The sequence below is a fragment of the Perca fluviatilis genome, chromosome 20 (assembly GCF_010015445.1).
Source record: "Perca fluviatilis chromosome 20, GENO_Pfluv_1.0, whole genome shotgun sequence".
NCBI classification, from domain to species: domain Eukaryota; kingdom Metazoa; phylum Chordata; class Actinopteri; order Perciformes; family Percidae; genus Perca; species Perca fluviatilis.
The window spans coordinates 4,242,151-4,267,289 of record NC_053131.1 but is presented as its reverse complement, the minus strand read 5'-3'; the positions used below and the strand labels follow the sequence as shown (position 1 = coordinate 4,267,289).

Sequence of the window (25,139 nt, the reverse complement as noted above, 5' to 3'; positions counted from 1 at the left end):
TTAGTGTGTTTGACCGGGGGGGGGGGCGAAAGACACATCACAATGGTTGCTCTCCATCGTGATGTCGGGCAGCCATCACGATGGACGATGATATCGTCCATCGGCACAACCCTAGTGAAAGTCTGACTCAAACCCAGGCCACTGCGTTAAGGACTGCGCCTTAGTATATGGCCCCTCTTGTCTTATCCCTCCTCTAAAAGGACACACTTTACATTACACTTTACGATACATTTTCTTTTCTGCTTCACCACATATATGACAGTATATTTGACATTTTCCCATTAACATGGTCTTTATATTCCTGGAACCATGGCCGTAGCCAAAATTCAGCTCATTACTCAAATTACTCATTACTCTCTGCCACCCAAATTTAAAGGTCCCATGGCATGAAAATTTCACTTTATAAGGTTTTTTAACATTAATATGCGTTCCCCCAGCCTGCCTATGGTCCCCCAGTGGCTAGAAATGGTGATAGGTGTAAACCGAGCCCTGGGTATCCTGCTCTGCCTTTGAGAAAATGAAAGCTCAGATGGGCCGATCTGGAATCTTCTCCTTATGAGGTCATAAGGAGCAAGGTTACCTCCCCTTTCTCGGCTTTGCCCGCCCAGAGAACATGAGAGAGAGACATCATGGCTTTCAAACCAGCAAAGTGGCAGTTGGTCAAGGCCACACCCCCACCCTCCACCTTGCCCCCCCTCTCTTCTCCTGAATAGCTACAGACACAGAAATGGCAAATACTAAGGAAAGCTCATTGTGGGACTGGCTCTAGTGGCTGTAATTCTGCACCAAGGCTGAATTTCGGGAAAGAGACTTCAGATACAGTATTAGGGGACCACTAAGGTCTATATAAAAGAGACTTCAGATACAGTATTAGGGGACCACTAAGGTCTATATAAAAGCATCCAAAGAGCACCATGTCATGGGACCTTTATGTCTGAAATTATTTGGACCAGTGCATAAAAAAAAAAGAAAGAAACACTAGTGAAATGAACTCAGCAGAAGTATTAATTCCCAAATAGGCGTATTAGTCGCTTGCTTTGACATAACCATTGTGGTTACAAAGAGTATAAAACAGAGACCTGTGACATGTTCATAGTACTTTGCTAGTATACTATTGTGGCTCACATAATGACAGCAATGAAAAGACCTCCGGCTGAATTTCTTTTTTAATTATTGCTGCGGGCCGCACTTCGCTGCTGCTTTGAGTGTTTTCGGCAGAACCCACTGTAGACAACATGCTCAACTCTGCGGAGCTTCAGAGCTTTGTATCCGATTTTATAGATCTTTCAAGTAGTCTTTTCTAGTAAATTGAGGGTCAGGGTCAGCGTCAACCCTTCCACCTCAGCATGTGTTTTCAGGTGTTGGGGAGTACTACTGCATATGTGAAAAAAGTATCTGCAGAGGGAGCTGTGTGAAGTCTGATAAATGTTCCTAAGTGATGTCACTTGAGTCAGTCGTTGGTTGGAGCTGAAGATTACAAGTTTGAAAAAAAACAACTGGGGGGTGTGGAGTTAAAAAGAAGTGAGCTTACCAGACCTCTGTAGCATGCTCCTCATCTTTGCTGCAGGCTAGAGGCTACGTTAGCTGCTTCTAGCATAACCCATCCGAATCTCTGACCAAACTGTCAGCAGTCAAGTTGCATTGAGGGTCATGTAAGTGCCAGGTTTGGACAAAGAAGAACAATGTGTGGAACAAAAAAAGGGTTTATCTCTGATTCTGCTGCATCAATTTGAATCCTTTTTTAAAAAATAAATGAAAACTAAGGTAGTGTATGATTCAAAGGATCTTCAATAAAATAAACAACATCAATACAGTTGATGATAATGGTGTTGATGCTGATGATTATTCTCCCTGTAGATCTACATCTTCTATGGCACAAGATCCAATGCCGAGTTTGTGATCCACAGCGGCTTCTTCTTCCAAGACAACGCCCACGACCGAGTGAAGATCAAGCTGGGCGTCAGTAAAAGCGAACGCCTCTACGCCATGAAGGCTGAGGTGCTGGCTCGAGCCGGCATTCCAGCGTATGTCCAATTCCTCTTTTTCACACAACAGGGTGTCTAGGACAAACACTCCTCTTTCTTTCTACTTATCTACAAGTACAGTGTCTGCTCAAATTAGTAACTCATTCTGCTTGAAGCGTTACTCTAAGCTTTTAATATGGGTCAAGGAGAGCTTCAGGCTCATGGCTAACTCCATGCACCTTTCATATAGCCACAGTGCACTTTTGTCTTCCTATAATAGATATTTTAACCAATTAGGCCCCCCTTTGGCATAATTGAAACGCATTAAATAAATGTTGCAGCAGGTTTCTTTTTTTTTTTTTTCTCCCCCACCCCACCAAGTATCAATTTACCATCCACCCTAACACTTTCATCACCAAGAAGCTTAATCATTTTATCATTAGCCCCTTAATTGTATGCAGCATTCTCTTCTCGGCATTTTTAATCAGACGCCTTATAATCTCTTATTGATGACAGTCTAAATCTCAACAGTGGAAATTAAATGAAACTATCCCCGTTGTTGCAGTGCTGCGCTATTAAACTGACAAAAGAGTACGATTATGATTTCTGCGTTTTTTCAACTTAGAAATAACTCCTTCTGCCTCTACTTCATTTCTGTCTGAAAAGTGGTCACATTTGTGTATTCCTTTGCAAATCTGTAATTAGCTCGTCTTCCTAAGTCTACAAAAAAAAGTGTTCACTTTCCTGAGCTGGATGCTCAATTGCTGAAGCAGTGGACAGAGGGATAATTTAATAGGAGTGGCGAGGCAACTCTAATGCATTTGTGCAATGTAATAATGTCGACCCTGTGCTACCGATCGCCACATCGATCACTTTGGTGAAATAGGGGGGAAATATTGTCCTCTTCTAAATTACCTCAGTGTGTAATGTTATGATGGAGAATGGATTTTTCTGAGTCCTGGATCACACTTGTTTCATATATTTTCTGTCACACTGCTGACTTTCACAATCACAAGAAATATTTCAAAGAGCACCATTAATATTATTGTTGTTTTGAGACTCAAGAAAGAGAAGAGTTTGATTTGATAGAATCAGTTAATGTGCAGCAAAGGTGGTTTCCTCAGTTGTACATTTTTGTTAGTCGCTATTTTGAAAACCAAGCTTATTTGTGAGTAAAGCTCCACATTTCAGATTTGTAGTTGTTTGCTTCTTATTTTATAGATTCCTGTACCCCAAAGCAAAACACAAACGAATATCTTCAAGTATACAGTTATTGTATAGTAATATATATATATATATATATATACATACATACATACATACATACATACATACATACATACATACATACATATATCTATCTCTTCGTCCATCTCATTTCAAACCGATAATTAAAAGAAACCGTTCACCATTTTGAGAAATACGCTTATTTTGAGAAGATTGATGTCAATCTCATGATGGAGTCAGGAAATGGTTAGCCTAGTTAAGCATAAAGACTGTAAGCAGGGGGAAATGGCTTGTCTGGTTCTGTTCAAAGTGAGCATGTAGTATGTTGTCTTTTTAACCAGTACATGAACAGTAACATAAAAAAACAGCTTGGGATTTTAGGGGGAGTTACATTCAGGAACTATTACTTAGTGGCAGTTTATTAATCCACCCAGCACTTTAATGCAGCGTCTCCAGATTAGAATAGAATAGAATACACTTTATGGTCCCAGAGGGGAAATTTGTCTTAGGCATAGTGCTACAATCTGTTGCTTCACAACAAAAACCTGTAACAGAAAAAACTGTTGATGAGCACAGGTTTTGGTAGGTAGCTAACAAACATGCCAACTTCACTGTGACAACAGGACTCTTGGAAGCTGCACCAGACTGTTCACCAAGAAGTAGCTGTGGCATGTGGATACATTTTTTTTTACTTTGGACCAAGCCAGGCTAGCTGTTTCCCACTGTGCCTAGTCTGTAAGCTAAAATAGGCTAATCATGTCCTGACTACAGCTCTGTACTGAACACATACATGACATGATTTCAATATTATCATTTTACTCTCAAAAAGAAAAAGCAGGTAAGCCCATTTCTCGATATGTCAAACTATTCCTTTAAGGGTTAATTTTTTGCTGCTGTCATTTCAGAATGTGTATTACAGGCTGATTGTGCTGAATGTTTAGCCTCTTATACAGTAACACAATCAGACATGTTTTATATGTAAACAGTGCACATATTTTCTTTTTTTTATTCCTTGTATGTGTTTAGTGATTTATTACTAATATTACCAATGTTTTGTTTTCAGGTCCTGTATCTTTGCTCTGCACTGTAATGAACCCCCCATTTCATCCCAGCTCTTGGCCTTCCTCAGAGTCTTCTGCATGACAGAGGGTAAGACACTGACCAATACACACAGGCATGTCTGAACTGGACACATCTAAAACACACACACACACATACTGTGAAAGCGTACTTTAAAAAAAAATATGCCACAGGTTCCGACGCTCCTCCGAGACCATTGTCAAGCGACTGCTTCCTCCGCACATCAGTGGAGGGAAGTAGATGGAGAGGGAATGGAGGTATAGGAGAAAGAGAGGGAAAGAGCAAAGCCTGTCCAATCCTGAGCTGGTTAATTGATCAAGGCAGGCCACCAGATGTGTAGAGGGAGCAATCCACCAGGGGATTTACAATATTCATCGACGTATGCGGAATGGCACCGGTGTCATAAATCCCCAACCACACAAGGCCACATCCTCCTCTGTCACAGGACTCATCTTCAGGAACACGCTTGATATATTATTCACATATTTTGCTGCATGTTAATTTTTAAAACGGCCCCTATGCCTTTGGATGCGTGTGTGCGAGGGGTGGGGGGTATCATTGCGTGCGTGTGTGTGTGTCGACATTCCTTAACAGTTGTGACATGATGGAATAGTGTGTGCTCGCAACAAGGGAGCTGTAGTTCACCTCTTTCCCCTTCCTATGTAACAAAGCCATGTTGAAGTCCTTAGATGAAAGGCAGCAGGTTAAAAAAGCTAGAAAAGACTGTCAATGACTTCTTTTACACATGACAGAAATGTAAATGTTAATCTTTACAAAAAAGTGTGTTCAGGATATAACCACACAGTGTTGGAAGGTCAAGACTGGCTGGCTTAGCAAATGTTTGACTCAAAATTAAAGAGAGAGTTCACATGTTTTTATGTCTTTTTCAGTGTCAAATGAGAAGATTATTATTTCATTTCTGTGTCCAAAACTGAGACAGATAAGTCTGCTTTGAGTATAGATATGGGCTTAAAGAGAGTACATTAACCTTAAGACAACTACATTTTTCATTTTAGCCATTATACAATTTATGCTTAAGCTCAAGGTGATCTAATCTGCTGCTGGTGATGTTTGACATTTTAACCAGCAAAAACAACAGTCACCACCACTGACTAAAAATGTGAAACCTGCAACATGAATCTTTCTAGATTGCCATTTGCTAATTCAAAATACTGAGTAGAGAACAAAGGTTTGATCGGTGGGGGCAGCTGTTAGTCAGGTGGTAGAGCAGTCGTCTACCAATCGGAAGGTCGGTGGTTCGATCCCTGGCCCTGCAGTCCCATGTCAAAATGGCGTGTCCTTGGCAATACACTGTACCCGGAATTGCTCCCATTGCTGCGCCATGGTTTGTTAATGTGTGTGAATGTTTATCTGATGAGCAAGTGTACGGCAGCCTCGGCCACAGTGTATGAATGTGTGTGAATGGTTCCTCTACTATGTAAAAGCGCTTTGAGTAGTCGTTTAGACTAAAAAAGCGCTATATAAATACAGTCCATTTACATAAGAGATTTGTTAGCGAAAGAGTTTAGCATTTCTGGATATTTTTCCGGCTTGGAACCAGATCCAAAATGGAACCGGGCATCTGTTACCAGCTCCAGAGACAATAACGAGATGTGTGTAACATTACTTCACAAATATACTGAAAGCAGGGGAAAACTAGTAGCTAGTATCTCTTTGAGAAGTGTAAAACTTGCCCTGCCAACAGTTAAACAAGTTCAAGTTTTTCATGCTCAAGTGGTATTTGAGACTTAACATACTCCGATGGTAACTCAATTCACATCAACAGTACATGCAAAAAACTTTAGTCAAGAGAATCGTCTGGAAGGGCTTTTAAACTGAACAAAAAGAGCTGCTTTTTAATGATCATTGATTTAGTTTCAAATGTAAGTAATAAAACCTGTTACTCAGAACGGGAAGTCCCTCTTTAGATGAAGTGTGTGGCTCTTAAAAGAGCCTTTTATTTGTAAATTAGGGTCAGGTTTAACCCCCGAAGCCGTACAGGGTGCCGCCCTGTCTCTTCAGAGTGCACACCACATCCATGGCGGTCACCGTCTTCCTCTTGGCAAACTCTGTGTTAGGTGATGGCATCACGGATCACTTTCTCCAGGAACACCTTAAGCACGCCACGTCATAGATCAGAACGGAGATGTGATTCACTCTGCCAGACGGTGGATGGTGGATTTAGTGATCCCCTGGATTATATCAAGGAGCACTTATGGTTTCCACAATGTTACTGCTGCATTGCTTCCGGATTTCCCAAACTACGGAGTGGCCCAAGGCCTAATCACAGAAAACGTGTCCGTTGATTGTGTGTCAAGGAGATCAGTGGCGTTAAAAGTAATTTGCATTACACTGGATGAGGAGTGGGACATAATTTGTAGGAATATTCAAACTGTCACTTGATGTGAGGGTGCCCATTATTCAGTTCAAGATTATGCATTGGTTCTATTGGACGCCCTCCAAATTGGTTTAGACTTGAATTAAAAGACACAAAATTATTGGAAATGTTAGACAGAGGACAGCCAATGACTTGGGGCCCTATCTTGCACCTGGCGCAGTGCAAAGCCTAACACAAGTGTCTTTGCTAGTTTAAGACCGATGCAGTTATCAATTTCCCATCCAGCGGCCACGTCGTTTAAATAGCAAATGCACCTGTACCCATCTGTGTGGTCATGTGTGTGCTGGTCTTACAGGGAGGTGTGTTCAGCTGCGTTCTTGGCGTATTGCTATCTGAGGCAGCGGAAAGTGATCGCACCATTGACCAACAAAATAATACCACAGCATTTCATTTGCGGTGAAATATTTTACTTAATTTCCCCCTCAAAAATAGGTAATTGAACACTGTAGTGGTTATGACCATATCAGTGACTATGTAACTACATGGAAACGGGACAAATTATGTCTGTGCCTTGTACCGCTAGTCTCACGCTGACACTATTTGCCAAAATTTTACATACATTTTACTTAACATTTAACTGCATTACAAAAATTGGGCAGTAATTCTTACCGTCTCCTGGGTCTTTACCTATCTTAGGAACCAAAGTTATCAAAGCCTGTCTAAGAGTTGGTGGGAGTATGCCCTTCTCTTGCGCCTCTCTTTATACCTCTACAGAAGTGGAGCCAGTTCAGTTGCCATCGGGCCCTGGGGCTTTACCCGCAGGCAGGTCCCCATCACCTCTTGAATTTCCTCTATAGAAAAACCCACAAAAGTTTCTTTTCCCCTTTTTCTCGTTTAAAAAAAAAATATTTCAAAAAAAAAAACCCTTTTTTTTTTTTTTTTTTTTTTGCTATTATTAAAACAAAATTTTTTTTTTAAAAAAAAAAAATTATTATAGAGGTAAATAATGACCTATAGAGATCAGTGTAAACTTCTTTAAAAATCTAGTTAATATCTACAGTTGCTGTAAATACTGCTAAATTCTTCGCTTAATCTCTGTGACATTCTTTGCTTAATCTCTGTTTCAGCATGTTTAATTTTACTTTCCAATTCCAACAGTGCTTTAGCATTATTCCTCTTACGAAATAAAGCATGTTGTATAGTACGTACCTGATCACAGCCTTTAAGGCCTCCCATGCCAGCCCTGAAGATGACAAGGAGGACCAGTTGATCACAAAGTACACTCTTAGCTTGGACCTGAGCCATTCTATATTGTCTGGCTCCTGTAAAAGGGAAGAGTTTCTTCAGCATCTTATAATTCAATTCAATTCAATTCAATTCAATTTTATTTATAGTATCAAATCATAACATAAGTTATCTCGAGACACTTTACAGATAGAGTAGGTCTAGACCACACTCTATAATTTACAAAGCCCCAACAATTCCAACAATTCCAGTAATTCCCTCAAGAGCAAGTAGTTTATAAAGTAAACAAACAAAAAATGCAAAGCTCAATGAGTTATATTTTTCATTTGCAATGGTGGTGTTAGTTATACTCATACTGTAGTTATGATTTTCATATAACCTCCGGTGACACTTGAACTTTCAATGCATGCTCTCAATCTAACAACAGCCAGAGACCAAATCTCTTTCAAGTTTGCATTCCTCGGTGCGATCTTATTCTCTCCTCAGAAATAGGAGTTATGGAAGAAAGACTCTGCCAACAGATGCTTTTGAAGTAATTAAATTTTTTTAAAGCTGCTGCCCCCGCGACCCGACCCCAGATAAGTGGACGAAGATGGATGGATGGTGGGAGTTAATTTTTTTGCCCAGTGCTTTAAGAGCTTGTTCAAAGGCTCAGCCTGGCCTATTAGCATACTGCAGAATAAAACAATTTAACTGTTTCATACTGCATACTACTGATGAATACAGTAGGTACTGCTTACTGCAGTCGTCTGCAGTACGTAGTAGGCGATTTCGAAAACTGCAATGTCTTGTGCAGTGATGAAAAAAATGCATAGTCTCTCCCAGTTGTATTTCAGCCTGCACGATAACAACTATTCCCAAATTATTCTTAATTTGTTTAATTTAAATTGCAAGTGCTTTGCTAATTAATGTAGCAACCCCCCTACTCCAGCTAGACCCCACACTGAAACACATATCTCACCAAGCCGACATGTGCGTTTCTTGCCAAAAATACCACATCATCTTTTGTTTCTTTTAGGACTGGTCATAACCTTCCTCCTCTTGATGGGATTCACCAGCCCATTAACATTCCAGGTGGAGAAACATATAGAGCTTAAGTTAGACAACTTCTGAGCCCATAACAAATACATCAATCAATCAATCAATCAGTCAATCAATCAAACTTTATTTATAGAGCACTTTAAAACAACCAATGTTGACCAAAGTGCTGTACAGAAGAATAAATAGACATTAAGTACATATCTCACACAGGCACGAAATACAAACCAAATACAAATAAAACAAGTTAAAGCAGTTTAAATTCACGAGTACAAATGGCAATGCAGATTAAGACTAGACGATTTCCTAGGCAGATATTGATTTGGGACTAGTAGCCGAGTAGCAGTGCTTCGGCTGTGCTTCCACCCAATATAGTCCCAAATCAATATCTGCCTAGGAAATCGTCTAGTCTTAATCTGAATTGCTATTTGTAATCATTGTGAATATGCATGTCACAAGAAGTAATTAGGTTTTGTTTTTGTTGTTGGGTCACTTTTACTCACGACATGTTAACGGCAACAAAGCATTCCATTCACTACGCTAAGCTAAGCTAGCGGCAGGGCTGCCAGACTAAGGCAATGCATGCACTGAGACAAAAATGCGTTTACCCACCTATATAAATATAGACGAGACGGTGAATAACCCTATTTCAACAAACTGTGGCGTATTCCTTTAAGAGACAAATAAAATAAGTTAGTGGTGATTACTAAACACAAGTAAATCTCAAATACAGAACAGTCCATGTGCATTTGAACCTGAACAATGCACAGTCCAACTTCCCCAAAAGTCTATCTTGTGAAAACTCGGTCCATGAGGTCAAGGTCAAGTTTATTATCCCAAATTCTGCTGGTCAAGATACATATACACAAAGACACATCAAAGAGTCATAAAAACAGATACAAATATGTTATTTTCAATATGCCATTCCCCCCCTTCCATCCACCTAACAAACAAACACCCACAATTTGGATTTATTGAAAGGTGTACTGTTTCTTGGTATATCGTCATCATCAGGGGAGAAAAATGTGATTTTCTATCTTTATCTTTAAGTAAGACGAAGTAGGTGCATTGATTCCTAAGACTTGCTAGTCTTTTAATCCATGGCTTCTTGTTGATTTGTGGAGTATCACGCTGTTACCAATGTTGGTGTTGTCTCTTGTGTGTGCAATGATGTAACTCACAACAAACACCATACAATGGCACACTAAACATGTAGCAACATATTCATGTAGCACATCCACTTAATGGGAAGAAACTCGGCTTAAAGCCCATGATAACCATTTTTACCTTAACGAACTCCAACACCAAGCAACTAAATGAGCACATAGCAAAAACATGAAATACTTCATACCACACAAACAATATTTCATATGAACGGGAAAACTTCACTGTTTCCAATGGTATAGGTCATCACTCTACAACAACAAAAAGAACAGAGACAGCAGCCAAAGAAAAGCAAAGAATTAACTTCACTTTATACAGCCATAACATAACATTGTCTTACCTTTTCTGTTGTCTCTGTGTCACTTTGAAATCATTCCTGACAGTCTACAGGTATTTTCTATTAACTTGGAGCAGTGGAGTCTCATGACGGTGCTGAGTAAAAGGCTTCTTTCAGCCTACATTGTATATCCCCCCTTGTGTTGGCTAATGGAGTTGTTGACATGCAGGGCTTAAAGTATTCCGGCACCATGCAGGATCTCTGGCATGTGGCCGTGAGGGAAAAAAAACAAAACTTTTACAGTTTAATATTTTCGAGTCAATTGATTTCACCTACCAATCATATGAGAGGAATGCAGCTCTAACTAACGCAGGGCTTAAAGTACTCGGGCCTGGTGCTGGATTTCTGGCGTATGACTATTTTACAAAAATAAATAAATGAAAAGTCCACATGGGATTTGTTTTTGATGCGCTGGGTTTAACCAATCATCGATCTTCCACCTACCAATGAAACAAGTTCTAGCCAAACAGAAGCAAAGTAGGTCGGGTCTTTGCCGAAAAGCGAGAGTGCGGTGTCTGTGTGGTCTCCGTGATAACGCGGCTAAAGAAAATGGAGTCAAAGTTTATCAAACTTGGAGCATGTAGATACAGCTTTAGTTGAGAAAGGAGTTAAAAACAAATGGCGCTGGGCATGAATAGAGGACAAGAGGAAAAGAGTGGAGACAGGAAGCCGTTCAGCATCAAATTGAGGGAGCCGGGTGCTTGCTTCTGCAGCGTATGTTCAAGGAAGATACTGTACGGCAGCAGCGGTAAGAAAGTGCTTGCTAGTCATTAGATGCTAGTCACAAAGCTTTGGTCCGCGCACTCTGTCATACGAGTACGTTACCGGCAACGACCGCTAGCGCTGCGACTGCGCCTTCACTGACCGACCGTGTTTGCGATACAAACAATACGTGTGTGCACGTTCATAGCGGAACACGATTTGTCATGGCCACTGTGTAAAAGCTATCTGAAGCCTTGACTGTCTGTTTGGAATCAGCATAGCAGCTATTTAAATATAATGGTCTTGAGTTGAGACATCTAGCTATATGAAAAGCTAAACAATGTGACGTTTTTAATAAATGTAAATAAAGCAGCTAATATCAACATGGACAAAATCATGAATGTACTAATTCGCTTTTTTGATGATGACCTGGCCAACGTAAGAACACAACATCTAGAAAGTTTTTTCACAATAATTTATTGTAGGATGATGATATTATTGCAATATGTAAATCTCCATTGACATAAAATAAAAATTGAACCAAAACTACTTACTTCTTAAAAATGATGACTTAAAAATTGTATTATTGTGTAATGTAAGAAGGACTTGCCAGTCAAATTAACTTTAATGAGTGCATATTGAAACATTACACTGTTACACATTACCTTTATTATAGTCTCACATTGCCAGATCTTCCTCCACAGCGCTGCGAAGGAGGGTCTGGCTAGTCCACACAGCATTCTGGGATGGGAGAAAAATATGCTCTGGTTTATTGGCATTTCTTTAAACCAATCACAATCATCTTGGGTGACGCTAAGTGCCGGACAGAGCCACAGTGAAGCCACAGCAAAAGAGCCTCAGGAATGAACTTGTTTTGGTGGAACGTGTAGTTTCAAAGGTTGTTTTAGTTGTGCAACAGAAAACTCAGATTGGACAGATAGTCTAGCTAGCTGTCTGGATTTACCCTGCAGAGATCTGACGAGCAGTTAACCATAGTCCTCAGAAATCCACCGGAGTTTAAAATTACAAAACAAAGAAAGCGGAAGGTAACGGACATCCTGTCGAAAAGAGGAAAATCCGCCGGATATTCCTCTTTTCGACAGGATGTTGAAAACTGTTTGGAAGTTCCAAAACTTTGGACCCATGAAGACCTCTACTCTGACACCAAACAAGTATGCGTCTAAAACCTTTTGTCTGTTTTTTTAATGGGAAAAAAACTAGCTGCCTTTCTGTAGGATATGTATTGACTAAAAGGTAATGGGTTCGTCTTACGAACCCATTTCCTTTTTATAGTCCGTGTCCCTCACCTTCACTACTTTTCTCTAATGGCTTGCATTTGTGCTTTGTTTTTGTTTTTTTAAGAGATGCTAATATTTAGTTTGATTTCAGAGGAACTGAAGGACTATCTGTTTGGAGATCGGGCCATCAATAAGATTTTCACCCTGGGCAACAGCGAGTGCCCTGTCAGCTGGGAGAACGAGATCAAGTTGTGGACTTTCCTTGAGACTCGAGCTGCCCTGCTGCTCAAGACCTACAAGACCACCTCACAGGTCAGCCAGCTGCAATTTAACTTATGTTGAAAGTTGTCATAAACAGGGTGCTCAGGGGGTCAGTATAGTTCAAACGAACCTAATTGTATGAATGGTTGTCCTTACAAGTCTTAAGCAAAAAGTGTTTGCTGTTTACATCTTCTGAATGGCAGTGTTTCCCATACATATATGTTCTACTTGGGCGCCCCCGCCCAGGTTGACAAATCCGAATAAATTTTTTTTCTCCAATCAACAATGTATTTTTATAGTGCACACAGACCAGCGGCCTCCAGCCTTTCCCCCCCTTAAGTCGCGTGTGCATGAAAGCTCCAAACGATCCACGCTGCTTGTAGTGTTCTGGCTTCCTGTGGCATTAACTGTACTAATAAACCGTAAAAACACCACGCCGCTGTGAAAGCGCCCCCAACGTCATCTGTTCACCCTCCCCGTGGAGTCTCTTTGCTCGAACTGATCGTTGCAATGAAGTTAACTGGAGCTAAACAGAGCTAACTGCTAGCCGGAGCTAATCACTGGTAACCAAGCCTTCTTTTTCTCCGTGCCCATACCCATTAGCTGTAATTATAGACACGAACCCAAATAAAACCCAACATTTTATTAAGTTGGCTGTAAAAGTTTACAATCCAAAGTTTTTTGAATGACAGATATGTGTTCAGATGAGATCTTGAGTGCAACAGGACACATGTAACGTTATAGTACAAAACACTAGACACTAAACACTTTTTAAAACAAACTATGATCTATAAAAAACTAAATTAACAAGAACTAACTTCAGATAGCCTTAGTGTAATATGATTTAACAGCAGTTAGGAGACATGCCGTGCGCACAGTGTTTAGATTTATAATAACATGTTAACTTTCTGTATGGATCATAGTAGGCTATGTTTTTAATGTTACGTTGTTAATACATTTAACATTTGGGCTCGGGGTAATCCGGTATTTTATCTGCTGAAGCATAACTTTAATGACAAACCAACCAGATTTAATTGACAAAGCACATAAGCTACACTTTATCTGTATCATCTTCTAGTTGATTAGTTATTTCTTTCTAAATTATGTTAGTGTTGTAGTCATTGTTTTCAATAAGTAGTTAATAGGCCTCTGTTTGATTAGTTAATTACTGAACCCAGCCGTCACATGCCGCACCGTCACATCCTGCGCCACCGACCACCACAAGTAAATTCTCAAACTGGGAAACTCTGGAATGGCCACAATCAAAACGCACGATTGTTGGATTGACGATTTTGGAAAGATACAAAAATTGTAGAATGCAAGCTACCCCAAATCTGAAGTCAGAAAGGTGTTGAGTGAGCTTTTCAAAGATCTGAAAAGCACTTAGGAATTTAATGTGAACTAGAATTTGTCATTTTTAACCTACTTATGACCTTTTCTCATGTTTCCCTCCCTTTTTCTTCACTTTTCTCTACCTTTTAACTCCTGGTCTGGTCTCTTCTAGGAGGACCGCTCTGTTCTAGAGAAACCTGATTTGTCTCTCCATTCTCGCATGGCAATCCAGCTCCACGTCGCCGAGAAACAAATCCTAGAGAAGGCGTCTGCCAGTGGACAGGCCAAACGTTTGCACTTTGAGAAGAAGCTGGAGGAGGGTGCTCCATTGCCTCTGTACGAGGAAAGCGATATCGCTTTGCTGGAGAATACTGACGCAGATGCAAAGCTTCCTCTCATCTTACACAAGCTGGAGGAGGAAGAAGGCCAGGAGATCCAGGCAGAGGAGCACAGTCACCTCCTGAATGGGGAGAAGGCTGTGTATGTTATGGATATGGAGGCTAATGGAGAGCCAGTGCAGGAGGAGACTCAGGAGAAGGTCAGCAAAGATGCTAATTCAGCTTCGGACTCAATTAGGAGTTCAACCCAGAAGGGCCAAAGGGAAGTGGTCAATCTAAGTGCCAGTCGAACTGAAGATAATTCCAAAGAGAACAGTGAATAAATTGATTTCACTTACTGCCACAGCTGATTCTATTTATTTATTTTTGCGTCTCTTAAATGGCTCAGAAATATACAGTAGAAGCTGAAAAAATTTGAATTCAAAGTCGCAGAACTTTTCCGTCTGTATGTTTTATCCAGCTGCTGAACTTGTTTTAAAATGCTGCCAGTGTGTCCCTCACATTTCTGTGCAAAAGAGCTTTTGACTAAAATTAGCTTCTTTTTTTGTTTGAAACTTAGATTAACATTTAAACAGTCGGAGGCCTACAGCATAGAAAGAAAGCAAAGGGGGAACACCACAAACCGGTTCAAGCTAATTGTTAGGTTAAGAGAAAAAAACTAAATGGAGTTAGGTGAATGTTATTCCCACAAAGCCAAAATTTGTCAAAATCTTGTGAATTGGTTGCTGTATTACTGCAGTTTGTCTCCATATATGTCCATTATGCTTTGAGTTGACAATCATGTTCTCTAGTGCATTTTGGGGTGTGCTACTGAGTTAAGAACAATAACTGCCCTCTATTCTCTTTTCTGGAAAAAATAATTTCAAGCAAAACATAAAAGTATTGACCTAAAAAAACACTTTTAAATTAATGGTAACTGTTCGGTATGACTAGCCAAAATGGAATATGATTTTTGCTTTCTTTATGAAAATGTTTATTTTTTACCATCAAATTGTACATTTTATTAGTCATAATGTAGTTGCAGCCCTTATTAGGAAACAAATAATGTTGTTTTAAGGTGTGTTTTAAATCTTTATGAATGTACTCAGTTTACATTTCAGTGATTATCTGCAGATGTCACCAAAAGGGAATGATGAGTGACCCAGTGATCACTAAGAAAGCCATATGCAGCACTGCGGACTCAGTGAAACAGAAGATTACCGTTTATTCGAGTTGTTGTTCGACTGCCTTAAAATTAGGTAATTTCGACATGACTGTTTGTATGAAAAACACTGAAGCACTGGCCGTAGGTTCTTACTCTCTTTAGTTTGTGTTAGCTGTAGGGGTGGCCTCAATAACTAACTCTTACGGATTCAAAAATTTAAACATCATAACCTGAAATGTCCATTAACTCTCCCATTACATTGTGTAGCTACTTTGTGCTTGAACTCTACTACAGTTATGCAGTGACATAGTTTTGTTTTTAGTGGTACTGTATGTGGCACAATAGCAATACATGTTTGATGCAGTTACAAAATAATCTCAAATCAAGGTCCATCCACTATTGTTTGGAGCTTTTGACCACATTTCACGGTCTCATCACATAACCTAAGTATGGAACTTGGTTCAGGGGATAACAAGTGGTTGTATATAGGGCTGTCCCCTAAATCTCTATGATTCCAATCATCACTCGAGAATAACCTGTCTACTAGCATTTAGTCGAATGTCTTGTCTTGAAGTGACTTTAAGTAGCCTGGAAATCCAGACCCAAATCCAAAAGATTAAGGGTCTGGCAATGAGTAATGAAAAGGGCCCAACTTAATTTAAAAATCACACTCTACGCAATTGGATAACACTACAACCAATCACAACCACCAGTGGGTTTTCGCTATGCTTAGCTACCAGCGGAGCTAACTGTAAGATTAAACTCCTGCCGTATGCGGTCGGCAAAACAGCAAAAACGTCCTTCTTGCAAAGGAACGATTTGAGTGCCGTCTTCTGTTCCTCTTTTAGATAAAAAGCCAAGGCTAACATTCGTTCACTGTAGCCATTTTGCAATGTTTAATAATGACTTTGACGTCACAGCACTGTCGCCATCTGTTTGGCTCGCCTCTGGCCCGCCTATATCAGATACACTGATGTGATTAGTGCAGTTCGGCTACAAGGGCATAGTTAATGAGCATCATTACTGAATGCCAGAGTGACTCGCTGAGCAAATTTAAATTGTTCTCTCGCGAGAACTCTGGATTTCCAGGGTAACCTTTAAGGGTAATTTGTTTTTTTTCAATCTGGAACCTATTGTCCTATGTTTTTGTGTGTAAGTGACTGATGGGAACAACAATCTTTGAAATTGGTCCAGTATTAAACGTGAATGCTGTAACCGGCAGCCACAGACCAGGCTGCAATGTAACCCTATGGGGCAAATGCATATTGTCAATTTGGTTCACTGAAAGGCTTACATTATTATTCTAAATGTCTGACAACATTATGGAAAGGATCCCTCCAGAGATGGACCTTTAAAACCTCTTTGAGACCTTTCTGTTTAACCAGAAACAGCTCTGAGGTAGCTAGCGCTAAATCCACCAGACTCCGTTTAAAAAAAATAAAAAAAAATACTTAAGTGTGTATAGAGCCAACATATTTTCACATTTAAATCGGTAAATTATGTGTTTATTTCAACCAAATCACTTTTGTGAAGGTAAATACAAGCTGCACAATTGCCGTATTAACTTTCATTGTGGCTTGTTTCGCTGACTGACAAGAGCAGTGGTCTTGCTTAATACTGGACCAATGTCAAAAATTGTTGTTCCCATCAGTCACTTGGACACAAAAACATAGGGAAATACGGTCCAGGTTGAAAAAAAGGCTAGTTAACCTTTGAGCTCCTTAACGTTGAGAGGAGCTGCAGAATCAGCTGATAATTCTCTGTAGGTTCCTCACTACCAGATACAGCTTTCACATTAATCATTGTTTTCATATCGTCCTTTGATACGCAACCCCTTCTCATCCCAAATAGTCACATTCTGAGCCTCACCCCTTTTCATAACTATTGAACCATAGACTCTTGTGTGAGGTATCATTGAACTCAGCAGAGAGTTCCTTTTTCAATTCTGATGGTTTTCCCTGCCCCCTATGCTCTCTAGGAGGAGTTTGTTAAAGTACAACAAAAATGCACTAATGCACTAAAAAAAATGCACTAATTTGGCATGGTTAATTCAACAATGCATGACAAATTAGATGTTTTAACATTACTGATGATCAACAAAGGAATTACTGGTAAAACTGGTAAAAGGTGGTACTGGTAAAACATGACCCCAGTCCCTCCAGGATTTCGCGGTGTTGTGATCGCAACAATTCACGCAAATTCAACCAATCACCGTGAATTTGGTGCGACTCGCAATTTTGACCAATCACCGTAACTTGACCAATAACCAGAGACTTCAACCAATCCCAGCAGTCCCACATGCCAGACTTTGTATCAGTATGTGACCCTGAGAACGGGCTTACGTAACACCCGTCGCCAAATTCATTTCCTTATTTCTGATATGAAGACGAGACGTGTGTGACTCGGAACATTTCACATATACCAACAAAACTTGCAGCATCCTGAGCCTTTGTGGTACGGTTACTAGGAAAACTCAGCCCAGCACAGAGTAATTTTATTCTCCCCAAAACAAGTTTCCTTTTAATTTTTAAAGAACTATACAAAAAAACATTTTTTTTACAAACTCCCGCAAAATCAGGCATTTTGGGCTGCAACAATCTCAATAAAGGGCCGCGAAATCCTGGAGGGACTATTGAGACTCATGTAGGCTGATGTAGGACTGTACTGTTACTGGGCAGAGGTATAGGTATGTGTATTTGAAGAAAAAACATTAGTAGTAATGTTGAGTATGTATGATAAAGATATGACTCTGGCAGGCCTTAGTCGTATAGGGGAGAAGTAGTAATGTCTTTTTACAATGGATGTCCTCAATATTTTTCCAGATGTCCACTGACTCCATAACTTTGAGCCCTTTACCAGTCCTCTTCCCAATCAGGGTCAGAGTTAGGGGACTACTGGAGAAAGATCAAGAAAGTCATTCATATATAACACCATCTCTGAACAGAGACAGAGGTTACCATCTCCCCCATATACAACCACCTGGTATCAAGTGATCAAATTGGCATATTTATTGTAGGTCACATGAGGAAATCTGAACCAACTCTAGGAAAACTGAGCTAAGTCTATTTACTGATGTAGACCGTGAGATGTGGTTGAAAGCCCCAGAAAACATTAGTAAGTGTACCTTTTATGCTGCACTTCCACTGCACGGTACAGCATACCTCTACTCAACTCCACTCCTTTTTTGGTTTTGCATTAGCAAAAGTTGTGGATAGTACCTCCTATGTCCTTTACTAACTAATTGTCCTTGACCTCGATGGTAAACATCATGAGGTCAAGGAAAGATTTGAAGGGCAATTCATAAGGAATTAGTTAAAGACAACTGCGGTGCTCAGAGAATCTGCCTACACTTGCACACGGCTGCATAATTATGCGATGGCGGATGTACATCGCCCTGTACGTTTTCACCGTGTTGTTTAATGCAGGCTCTATAAATGTGGACAACCCGGTGGAAAATATTACTTAATCACAATTTTATTTTCCATCTTGATCTACATTTATAATGTCTATTCATGTGAAGCACTCACATGTCATTTTGTATTGTAAAGCACTGAGCTGTAGGCTATTTCTTGTATGAAAGGTGTTATGCAATTAAAGTTCATTGTCATTATTGGTTGCTCACACTCACCCTCCTGTCCACACATATTTATCCACATGAATACCGATTAGTGCATTAGTATGAAAATAATTGTTAAATGTATGCAAGATAAGCATAATGTGTTAGGCCTACTGTAAACATCACAGAGCAGAGCGGTCTGCAGATTTTTTTAATAAGCTAAAAGTTTAGCTCTGTTTTCTCTGTCATATTCATAACGACATTACTGTGCACATGGAAATGTTTACAATAACTGAAAGCAGCCTCTCTTATTCAAGTAAATAGTTAAAGAAAACACTCGCACATTACCACAATCATCATTTAAAAAAGTAACGGCCTACAGTGACTGTAGAGGGGGCGTGAAAATAACTTATTTAGATGATTTAACTGAATTCATTCGGATGCCATCGGAGTCGATCCACGCCTTCTCACACAATAATTATACTTTCACAAATGGTCAAAATAATTTAGTCATGTCTGTAGTGTTCAACAAAACATATACTGTATATTGAAATAAGGCACAGAGGGGCGAAGAGGTGAACTTGTTTCGGTTGCTGCTCTGAGATAAAATTAAACCAATGTCCGGTGCTCCGTGTAACTTTGGATTCAGAGATCGGTTTATTGACCGTTCTGTATACACAAGCTCACTGTAATGTTCCACTACGAGTCCGAGACGAGAGTAAAGTACTTGCATTAACAGGTTTGTTAAATCACTCAAAATATTGCCATGAAGTACATTATCATTAGATGTGTAGCAATGTCTCATTATACAATGTTCGTCCGGTTTTGTTTTGTATACACTGTGCCGTACAATTGGCGAAGTGCAGACATTCCTTTGTTTGGTTCCTAATGAAAGGATTCAGCAAACGTTGCATTGAAGATTATGACAGAAGTTTCACGTTGTGTCGCTATGGTGATCAACTGAGAATCCCACCTACACTGAGGGGGTACTGTCCAAAAAATTTAATGGAAAAAAGGATCTGATACCAGAAGTGAGTTGAGTCGAGCAGAACCATGCAGTGGAAATGAGGCATAAGTTAAAATGATCTTGACAAACTACTGTTCCCAAAGTCGAGAATGATCTTTCTCAGTCTCGATTGATACTCTGCTAAATATGCTCTATAGAGAAACCTGCCAGCAAACAGCGAGAACACAGCGAAGAAATGGCCAAAACTGCATAGCGCCCCTTTAATAGTATGTACGTAGGCCAAACTTATACCAGGAACTAGCTCTGGAACACAATGGACTATCTTCTCTGGTTATCCTTATCCAAAGTAAGTTCCTCAGATAAATGTGCCTTGTTGTTCACAATCTCTACAGTTGAGCAGGTCGGTTTAATGTTCTCGCAGAAATAAATGATAGTCAAAACTATAAAAGGGGGGGGCCCTATTTTAACGGATCTAATCACACAGCGTTAAGCGCATGGCGCAGGTGCGTTCAGGGCGTGTCCAAATCCACTTTTGCTAGTTTGACAGCGGAAAAAAGGTTCTGTGCGCATTGCTATTATGATGGTGGATTTACACCATAATATTTTAATTTTTTTATCTTCTGCATGTGTGTGTGCCGCTGCGCGTCCCTGTGTGTGTAACAGGCATAGTGTGCGCGTGCTGTGACCGAGCCTAGGAGCATTTTACTAATTTGCTGTTAAAATAACACTGAAATGCTGCGTTATTGACTTTAGAGCCGGTTTTTGTTGGTCAATTGCGCAATCACTTCCCACGGTCTCAAGATAGCAATACTCCCAGAATGCACCTGAACACACCTCCCTGTAAGACCAGCATGCCCAGAATGCACCTGGAAAAAAAAACAAACCCTAAAGATATTCATTTTACTATCATAAAAGAGTAAGAGAACCAGTGAATGTTTGGCAGTAAATCAGTGATCAATTTAGTTGCTAATTCATTTCATGTTGATCGACTAATCAGTGAATCAACCAATGTCTCAGCTTTGATCTTTACCCAAATACAAATGTTAAAATGAGCCTAGCTTTTTGCTAAGTTAGATTAATCGTCTCCTGGTTCTTCATACTTTTAACGCACAGACATGAGAGCGATATTGATCTTCTCATTTAATTCTCAAATTTTCAAAATGTTGAACTGTTTCTTTAAAGTTATAGCATGACCCTTTGGTAGTTTTGCTGGTAGTTCTGCTAAAAATTATTTCTCAACTAAGTGAAATAAAGTGTTACAACTGTCTCTGGTTCCCCCCCACGTCATATTAGCTCTCAGACAAACACCACTGGTTTGATTAAATTAGTCTTTGCTTTTGAACTAAGCATATTTTAGCTGTCTGTTTGCTGCTTTTTGAAGAACCTTTTTTTTGTGTGTGCGTGTGTGCGCGTGCATGCATTATATACTCAACAAGTCCTGGGCGGGTACATAGCTATCCAGTTGATCCAGTCCTCACTATTTCACCGTTTGCAGTAGTTCTGGGTTTCTGTCCGCGTAAAAGGACCTGGAGTAAAGCTAGAGCTGGTAAGAAAAGTTGTCAAAGATTAAACTTCATCTCACTTCTCACCTCTTGTGTGTAGTGTTGTTTTTAAACCTTCTTTGCAACCATCTATTATTCCTCTTCTTTCTCCTTTTGTTGGGGGGAAAAAAGGTTTATTTAATGTATTTTTCCCTTCTTTGCCCCCTGGCCCTATTACCAATTTATAAAAGAAACATTATCTTGAATCATTTAATTCGGGGCAATTAAATTTTGAAATGCCCCATTCATAATTCATGGATCTCTAAGATAAAACCTCTTTAATCTGTGAATATATTACTATAATGGGCATTGGGTTGGGCAGCAGAGAGCGAAACATGTCCAGTATTGTTAGTACCCGATGTGTCAGTGCTGGGAGCAGGCCTGGGACCAGCACTCCCACGTAATCCTGCCCTATGAATTATAAACTGCCATCCATATTAATATCCAATTGCAGCAGCCACGGCCGGGCCCTGCTTATTGTGGGATGGCACCATTATCATGCAAGTGTTTACTGGCTGGTCATCCTGGGCGTTGGAAGAGTCAGGTTAAAGCCATTAGACATTTAGGACAGGGAGCATGAAATTGAAGGTAATGGGCAGACAAATGCATTGTTGTCTCTCTTTCTGCCATCTGCTAGTTCAGTGCATTAAGGTTGATTCTTATTTCCTAATAAGTAAGTATGTATTGTTTAGGTTACTTATTCAAGTACTTTGTAAAAGCTAATTTATCTAGTCATACATGTATTTTTAACTTTCAATCTAGTTTGTAATTGTAGACTCAAACCTAATCTGGGGAGGTAGGTGGATGTTCTTTTAACTGTTGAAACATATACAGTACATAATCTACAACGAACGGGTGTTAGAGACATCATTTTCAGGGAACAGTTATAAAAATATTATAAAATCAAATCTGAATATTGAGGAAAATGTCTTGATGCTGTATTTTACGAAAAAAATCACAATCTTGTGATAAAAGTAGTAATATTTAAAGAATAAAGTCATTGGTTGAGGTAGAGTCGGAATATTAAAAGAAAAACATGCAATATTAAGAGAAGTTGTTAAAAAAAAAAAAAAAAAAGTAAAATTTTTTGAAAGTCATACTTTAGGAAAAAGACACTATAAAGTTTGCTTGCTCATTTTAGGAGGAGAAGCGGGTTCCTTTAGTCCTCTGAATGCAGGACTGACTGCATGGGGACAGTTCTTAAATCTATGAGTGAAATCTGAGATTTACATAGAATAGATTAGATTAGATAAATTCTAACAAGTTAAATAATAGACTGAATTATCTGTTTAGCTTGTTGTTGGGGACATAATTGACACCCTTCAAAGACACTTTTGTTTCAACAACCAAATTTTACAACCCCAATTTAAAGGTCCCATGGCATGAAAATTTCACTTTATGAGGTTTTTTTAACATTAATATGCGTTCCCCCAGCCTGCCTATGGTCCCCCAGTGGCTAGAAATGGTGATAGGTGTAAACCGAGCCCTGGGTATCCTGCTCTGCCTTTGAGAAAATGAAAGCTCAGATGGACCGATCTGGAATCTTCTCCTTATGAGGTCAATTTGGCCCACCCATGAGAGAGAGACATCATGGCTTTCAAACAAGCAAAGTGGCAGTTGGTCAAGGCCACACCCCCACCCTCCACCTTGCCACACCCCCCCCTCTTCTCCTCAATAGCTACATACACAGAAATGGCACATACTAAGGAAAGCTCATTGTGGGACTGGCTCTAGTGGCTGTAATTCTGCACCAAGGCTGAATTTCGGGAAAGAGACTTCAGATACAGTATTAGGGGACCACTAAGGTCTATATAAAAGAGACTTCAGATACAGTATTAGGGGACCACTAAGGTCTATATAAAAGAGACTTCAGATACAGTATTAGGGGACCACTAAGGTCTATATAAAAGCATCCAAAGAGCACCATGTCATGGGACCTTTAAACCATTTTGTGTTTGGCTTGGCCAGTTGGCCATTAACAAGAAAAACAGACCCATGTACTAGACTGTGAGCCTCTTTTGAAGTTCTTTAAAAATTATTTTAATCATCATAATAAAACCACTCAGGAAGGCAGTTTTAGGTGAATCTAGCATGTGTACATGTTTGAACTCTGTCAGACCCATTTGTAGCCTGCTCCTAATAAAGTCACCTGCACTAAGATAACTGTAACCACACATACTGTAGTACTGTGCGTTTAATAACTGTGGTTTAGTACTTCACGCTTGGATGACAGGCCCAGCTGTCCACAAATAGGAAGTGTTAGCATTGAGCTTAACAGACAAAGTTACATTCTTGCTTCGGAGTGGCCTATTTGGTTTAAACCTCAGCTGATGGCCAGCTCTATTGAAAGACTGTACTTAAACAGAGGAGACAGTCACTACAGCTGCATATAGCACTGTTACATGTTTGTAACACAAGTGCTTCAGGTAGTGATACTGTTTTGATAGCCTTTTAGTTAACAGCTGCCTGGCCTTTTCTTAGACCACCAAATTTAGCAATCTTGCTAATGTTTTCATGGTTTACATAACTTCCAAAATATTTCAAAAAAAGGTATTTAAATTGTGCAAATATCCCAAACATGGGTATTCATGCTAGTGGCACTAGCATGTCAGCTTGACTTCTCTGCAGAAATGCCCCCAATGCCATCTCCTAGCTGTCCCCTGTCCCTACAGAGCATGACTGACTATGATTCAATGCTCTTAGCAGCTCATAATGGAAGCATCCATTTATTATTGAAGAGGTGGACGGATGGGAGAGAGATGGAGGAGAGAAGATGAGTCTCCAGTATGGCGTGAGAGGTCTTCATCACAGATGAAATGAAGAATGAAGGGACAAAAGATGACTCGCAGAGACGAAAAAGATGGAGAAAAGGAATAGAGGAGGAGGAGGAAGAGGAGGAGGAGCACGGCCACCCCCCTTCCACTCCTCAAGTGGGTGCGATGGTTATGATGTGAGCAGCTGGCATCGGTTACTCTTTAACATTTAAACAGGAGAAATGATACGTACAACAGCAGCAGCACTTACTGGGCAAAGACAAAGAAACGTTTGATGACTTACTTTATTATCTGTGATGATGATATGTAATGTGGTCAGATTGTTTAAAATGGCTGCTACAAGACTGAGAACAAGCACAGTAGTGAACTGCTAAGTATGGTGGATCCACCTCCTAGTCAACTAGCCAGCTGACTTACCTGACTTATTAATGCACGGAGCATAATATTAGCAGCACCAGTTTTGCACTGGCCTAACATTGAGACCCAAACCTGGCCTTTGCCCACATCTTTAAGACCCAACCAGACAGGCCAGCTGACAGTCTTGCCTGGGCCCGGGACGAGATAAGCTTAGATGGCCCCCCGCGCCCAGATCTCTCCTTTTTCCTTGCTCTTCCTCTCCCCTGCTCTTCCTCTCCTGGTCCTCTCCTATCCTCTTCCTCTCCTGCTCCTCTCCTATGCTCTTCCTCTCCTATGCTCTTCCTCTCCTCTGATCTTCCTCTAATCTGATCTTCCTCTCCTCTCCTCACATCTCTCACTGAAATTAATGTGATCAGTCTCTGATCCATCCTGCTCAGACTCTCCGACAGGGCAGCGGGCCCCTCCCGCATCTCTCTCTCTCTCTCTCTCTCTCTCTCTCTCTCTCTCTCTCTCTCTCTCTCACCGGTAGCCTGACT

At 40.2% G+C, this 25,139-nt stretch overlaps 1 protein-coding gene across 2 annotated transcripts in view; it reads left to right on the top strand.

The window, feature by feature from the left end:
• setd3 (SET domain containing 3, actin histidine methyltransferase) overlaps positions 1 to 14,609 on the top strand; it is a 61,985-nt gene extending 47,376 nt beyond the window's left edge. The window contains exons 10-13 of one of the 2 annotated variants that reach the window (XM_039785939.1): positions 1,858 to 2,024; positions 4,255 to 4,340; positions 12,485 to 12,645; positions 14,099 to 14,609. In XM_039785939.1, coding sequence (XP_039641873.1) covers positions 1,858 to 2,024; positions 4,255 to 4,340; positions 12,485 to 12,645; positions 14,099 to 14,587 — 903 coding nt within the window. In that variant the 3' untranslated portion in view covers positions 14,588 to 14,609. Of the gene's footprint in view, positions 1 to 1,857; positions 2,025 to 4,254; positions 4,341 to 4,444; positions 5,102 to 12,484; positions 12,646 to 14,098 lie in introns of those variants that run through there. The other variant, XM_039785940.1, reaches the window with a different exon arrangement.
• The last annotated feature ends 10,530 nt before the right edge of the window (positions 14,610 to 25,139 follow it).